The sequence below is a fragment of the Myotis myotis genome, unplaced genomic scaffold, assembly GCF_014108235.1.
Source record: "Myotis myotis isolate mMyoMyo1 unplaced genomic scaffold, mMyoMyo1.p scaffold_m19_p_14, whole genome shotgun sequence".
NCBI classification, from domain to species: domain Eukaryota; kingdom Metazoa; phylum Chordata; class Mammalia; order Chiroptera; family Vespertilionidae; genus Myotis; species Myotis myotis.
The window spans coordinates 33,959,614-33,965,613 of record NW_023416318.1 but is presented as its reverse complement, the minus strand read 5'-3'; the positions used below and the strand labels follow the sequence as shown (position 1 = coordinate 33,965,613).

The window sequence follows — 6,000 nt, the reverse complement described above, 5'->3', positions numbered from 1 at the left end:
CAGGGTGACCATCTCCTGGTAGGAGGGGGCTCCAGACTTGGACTCCCCAGATCTTGGGCTCCATGCTCCTGAAGATCCCACGTCAGAGGTCCCTCCTTACCCCCACCCATTCTCAACTAGCTTTCAGACCCAAGTAGTCCCAGGTCCTCAGCAAGCCCACTGCGCAAGCGCAGCCACCAGTCCCGCGCGAGGTGGGAGGAATCCCAGGCCGAGGCAAGGTGAGAAGGAAGGGTCGCCAAGACCCCGCCTCCGTGTCGTCACGTGGGGGGCGGAGTCGGAAACGTGACGGCGTGCGCGGGGGCGGGGCTCTTGCTGCGCGCGGGCGCGGGGGCGGGGCGCGGCGCGGCGCGGCGCTCGCGGCTGCTGCCTGGAAGGGAGGCTGGGCAGGCGGCGGAGCGGCGCGGCTCTCAACCTGACGGGGAAGTGGCCCCGGCGGCCGCGACTGACTCTCCGGAGGCGGACCGACGGACGGGCAGACGGGCGGACGACGAGGGCGGGGGCTGGGAGCCGAGCCGGGCCACTGAAAGAGCGAGCGGGTCAGGCTCCGCGTCGGCCACTCTCTCCGTCCGCTGAATGAAGTGCCCGCCCCGCTGAGCCCGGAGCCCGGCGCTTTCCCCCGCAAGATGGACGGTTTCGCCGGCAGCCTCGGTGAGTACGGCTGGGAAATCCTCCCTGGGCTGCCCAGGCTGGAAACTTGGTTGCCTCTCCAGACAGCCCAGGCCCTGCTCTCCACCCTGCCCCTCGGGATGGCGGTGGTTCCACTGCACATGTTCCCCTCGAGGCTGCCGCCCCTCCGCTGGCTGCGGTGGCCTCGGAACCCCTCCCCCCTGCCCGGCCCTCCTCGGTGAGACCCCGCTTTCCTCGCAGCGCCCCTCGGTGCCTGGCCCTCCTCTCCCCAAAGCGGGAACCCCTCCTCTCCGAGAGCTGGTACGCCCGTCCCCATACACTCAGGGCTCCCCCCACACAGACCTTTTTTCGAGGTATAACATTCCTCCCTTTTTTCCACACTCTGAACTCTCGGAGTTGGGACACCCCTTACCCACGCAGAGCCCCCCTTTTTAGTGTCTTCTCAAGAAGGAGGCACCCCCAAACTCCCCGTCTTCGCTTTGACTTTTGGAGACTTCTTGCATCTTTCAGTAGCTGACAACTTCCCCTCACTTCTCTGAACATTTTGCAGCGGTGGAGAGAACCAGAAACACCGAAGCATCACTTGTTTAATACAGAGAAGGGAGAGGTGGCCTCGGTGTTGGGGGACCCTCTTTAAGAGGAACGAAAGCAGGATTTTTTTTTCTTTTTTCTGGCTTTGCCAGCATGTTGGGGAGACGTAATCCTGCCCGGTGAATGCATAGGAAAGGGGGCCTTTGTCAGGGGAAGAAAGGATTCTCCATTTTTGGAGTCTGCTGTCTTTGTGGAATGGAGAAAGGGAAGAGGTTCTGAAGTAGGCTCGAGTATCCTTTGTGTCCCCTTTCACCCAAATAAAGGTGGCAAATTTTGTAACTGGCTCCGGGAACCAGAACTTGAGGCTGGTACTCGGGGGACCCCTCTAACCTGTGTCTGGAATTCCTGTTCTTCGAGGCCACCGGAATCCGGTTACTGTAAAGATTGAGCTCGATTGTGGTGATGGTGAGAGAAACCGTTTCTGCTCTGGCTGATCCTGCAGTTATGTGATACCTGCTGCTGGATTTGTATTCGGAGTATTCTATTTAGAGGTAGCTTGTATGCAAACACCTTCTTTTTGCATTTCTTGATTACCAGCCCCTAGTGGGTTCATGTTCCTGGGTCAGTGCACGATCGGGCCATGTTGGGATTAGATGGGTTTTTAAATCTCAAGTGAAAAAGTCAGCCCAAGAGCAGTGGGCCCATTATAAGTATTAAATGGCAAAACACTGTAACTGGGGCCCTTTCTTTGGGAAGAAAACAACGTTAGAGTGCTCGGAGAGTGAAATCCTAAATTAGGCAGCTGCGTGTTACTCTTTCCCCCCCAAAGGCACCTGTTGTCCATTTTCTAGTCTTTGATTCCTTGCATAGTGAGGTGGCTTCATTCTTAGGCTCCTTTTATTTTATTTTTTAAAATATATTTTTTATTGATTAAGATACTACATATGTGTCCTTATCCCCACGTGATCCCCAACCCCCCCCCCCCCCCATGCCCTCACTTAGGCTCCTTTTAAAAAGGCATCAACTATTCACTGCTTTTTCCCGCCCTCCTGCCTGAATTTATTTGCCAATTATATTGGACCTAAAGACTTGTCTTACATGGTGGCAAGTGGGTGATCGTACACTGGGGCAAACATTGAGTGCCTTGAGGGATGCTGGCTCCTCAGCCTGTAGGAATGGTGGAATCACTACTCCCAGTAGAATTAGCTGTTCTGCTTCTCTCCTGTTGGTAGGGACTTGCCAAAGCTTCCTCTTCTGTGTTTTGAGGGAGTCTCTCATCAGTTGGGGCACTAAGTTTTATTTTGAAATAGTGGATATGCCTTGTTAAATAACTTTATCCCTCTTGCCAATTCATGAGGCCACTTAGATGAAGGTGAATTTTAGTTGGGGCTCCCACGTTTCATAAAAAGCATTAGGGTTGACCTGAGTATTGGATTTTTTTTTCTTATTCATTTGATGCCATCCTTTCAGTGGTACATTGATGAAACTTTTCCTTTCTTTAGATATGGTGTTGATCAGCAACAGGGGGGATGCTGGTCTCTAAAGAGAGGAACCTGTGTCAGCAGAGAGGGAAAGAAATGGTTCCTGGCAGTATTTCTGGAGCTGATCTTGATGAAGATACTTCTCAGCAGGAGCACTGTGCTTTTTCTTTCTGTGCCCCTTGTTACAAGAGAAAAACTAGGCCTCATCTTAATTGAAACCTTAAAGGGTTGGGGTGGGGGGGGATAGTGCTGGTATATTTTACTGGTAGCCTTTAAGCAGAGCTTTGCTCGCTCTTGCCAGATTGCCTGTTCTGTTCTCTGCAGTTCATTAGCCTAGAGCTGAGAGTTACATTGATCTTTATTTTATCATCAGGAGAGCTATGAATGTAAAGGCAAGCACTTGTATTCTAGTAGATGTTTAAAAACTTTTATTTAACCAAACAAGAATTCAAAACATGTGAAGTTCTTCTGGGGTCACAAGTATTGAAAGCGTTTGTTTATTCTCAAGGAAGTGTATGTGTGAATCTCTTTTTATACACTAGATGGGTTCTTAAAAAGGTAGTTTTATAGTGATAAAACTGTATTTTTATAAGCAGAAAAGTTGAGTGCTTTATAAACAGAATGATTCTAGAGAAACTGATTATTTAAGGGAATCTTATGGTAAATCACTTTGTAAGTGGAAACCTTTTAAAATTTAAACTGTACCCTTGTTGAGTGTTTAGATAAAGAAAACATTCTATTATGTGCATTTTATAAGATGTCTAATGCCAATTAAAAGTGTGTGTAGTGGTTTTTGAAATAATAGAGAGGAATGTTAAGTGACTGGCCATGTTATGTGCACTACATTGAAATAATATGCCAGTTGTATAACTTTTGTTTTACGTAAAAACAACTAAAGGATGCTTTAAATCTCTGCAGCTGATAAGTTTCAGGCAACTTGGCTGGCAGGTGCTTGTACTTTGGAATTTCCCTTAGGCTAGTAGCCTTTCATTTACGAATTATAATTAAAAATGGCAGCACTTTGGAAACTATTTTTTAAAAACTTTCTGTGTGTGTGTGTGTGTGTGTGTGTGTGTGTGTGTGTGTGTGTGGTGGGGGAGTTCCTTGAGCAATCTATCTTGATGTCCAGCCTCCAAATCACTATATATGTATACATACACGTACAAAATGTACATACAGTATATATTTTAAATCGTAGGGATATGTGCAAAAGTGGGAAGCTATTGACATGGCTTTTTTATTGATTTTCATAAGGCAGGGGATAGGTGCATTTCATGCTTAGTCTTTTTATTGTCTTTTAAAAATAAAGGTTTTAATTTTCAGAGTTTTATCTTGGAATTTACTACTTTATACTAAAGTAAGTTAAAGACAACATATAGTTAACTGTGTCAGTTTTAACTGTTTCTGCTCCAAAGATTTTTTTAAAACCCCCAAATAAAACTCAAAAATTTATTTTCTGAAGAAAGATTGTCATGAATGATATTGTAGGGTTAGTATAAGAAACATAACATTCTGAGTGCAGGATATATGAACAAATAGTAGCAGTATGCTTCAATTTATGAAATATTTTAAGAAAATATTTTTAACATTACAGTATTAGGACTATGATTCTTATCTCATATACTCTTGCTTTCTTAAAGGAACAATGCAGCCTATGATTTCTACAAATCTAGTCTAAAGCATTCTTTATATATTTAGTCACATACAATATTTCTCATGTGATAACATTATTTGGGGAATTTTCTTTAAACTTTTAATTTCTTTTTTTAAAAAAAATATTTTATTGATTTTTTACAGAGAGGAAGGAAGAGAGATAGAGAGTTAGAAACATTGATGAGAGAGAAACATTGATCAGCTGCCTCCTGCACACCTCCTACTGGGGATGTGCCCGCAACCAAGGTACATGCCCTTGACCGGAATTGAACCTGGGACCCCTCAGTCCACAAGCCGACGCTCTATCTACTGAGCCAAACCGGCCAGGGCTAATTTCTTTTTTTAAAAAAATATATTTTATTGATTTTATAGAGAGGAAGGGAGAGGGATAGAGAGTTAGAAACATCGATGAGAGAGAAACATCGATCAGCTGCCTCCTGCACATCTCCTACTGGGGATGTGCCCGCAACCCAGGTACATGCCCTTGACCGGAATCGAACCTGGGATCCTTCAGTCCGCAGGCCAACGCTCTATCCGCTGAGCCAAACCAGTTAGGGCTTAACTTTTAATTTCTTATTGGTTGTCTCTTAAAAGGCTGAAGATAGACTTATGTTATATTACATGACATGAATAATAACTCTTACATGGTCCCTGCAGCATCTGTAATATGAGTTAGCTAGAGTACATGTATGTGGATTAACACCTATTTTATGACCAGTACTATGTTTGCTTGTTCTTAGGGGAAGGACAAATCAGCCTTTTAGGAGCTTACTATCCAGTTTTAAATAGATATGTTTAAGTTTAAGTAAAGTACTTGAAATGGGAGTAGAGGAGGGAAAAGCACCATTTAGAATGCTGTGTAATGTATCAAGCTTGTAACTTCTGAAAGAACATTTGGAGATTGCTAAATTTATCTCTATAGACCCTGGCTTTTTAAAACAATGGAGTAATATTAGGGAATAATATTACTAGGTCTTTTTCTGTCTATATTTAAGTTTGAATAACTTGTGGGGAAAGTACTATATTAATTTTATATATATGAGTCCATTTCTGTAACATGTAAAACTTCAATGTTCATAAGAAATTTGAGAAGAACATTATGATTTTAAATTAGATGGATTTTAAGGCATTAAAAAAGTAAGGAAATAATCTTCATCAACTGTTGCTTCAGTGTGGAATATCTATAGTATATTTCTGAATCTATGTATGATATTTTGTCCTATAGTTTAGTTGTCTATAGTATATTTCTAAATCTATGTATGATACTTTGTCCTATAGTTTAGTTGTCTCAGACTGTTGTAATGCCTTAACTTTGCTTATTGCTATATAATTAACAAAAAGCTTTATTTCATTTAATCTGCACAGTAACCTGGGGAGAAAAGAAATTCCCCTTATGTAGATAAGGAAACTGAGGTTCAAAGAGTTTGAGATTAAAAAAAAGATATTTAGATCCAGATTTTTTTCTTCAATTTTTTGGTGGGGAGAGAGATGGGGAGACTTAACTTGTTAGGTTTGTATTTGTATTATTTTAAATAATGAAAACAGTACAAAAGAAGAAAACATTGTTATTTCTAATTCATCTGTATGCATCTAATGTTAACATGTTGATATTCTTGTTTTTAGTCTTTTTTTATGCCTAGTTTTTTACATAGTTAAAATCATGTTATAGCTATAAGTTTGCACTCTTCCGCCCCCCCCCCCCCCCATT

The 6,000-nt window shown here is 43.2% G+C and overlaps 1 protein-coding gene across 6 annotated transcripts in view; it reads left to right on the top strand.

Annotated features, from left to right (window-relative positions):
* Positions 1-335: 335 nt before the first annotated feature.
* EML4 (EMAP like 4) overlaps positions 336-6,000 on the top strand; it is a 160,749-nt gene continuing 155,084 nt past the window's right edge. For all 6 annotated transcript variants that reach the window (XR_004971858.1, XM_036334748.1, XM_036334747.1 and 3 more), the window contains exon 1: positions 336-648. Coding sequence is in view for 5 of the 6 variants with exons in the window: in XM_036334748.1 (XP_036190641.1) it covers positions 624-648 (25 nt within the window). In the remaining variant the exon portion in view is untranslated. The remainder of the gene's footprint in view (positions 649-6,000) is intronic.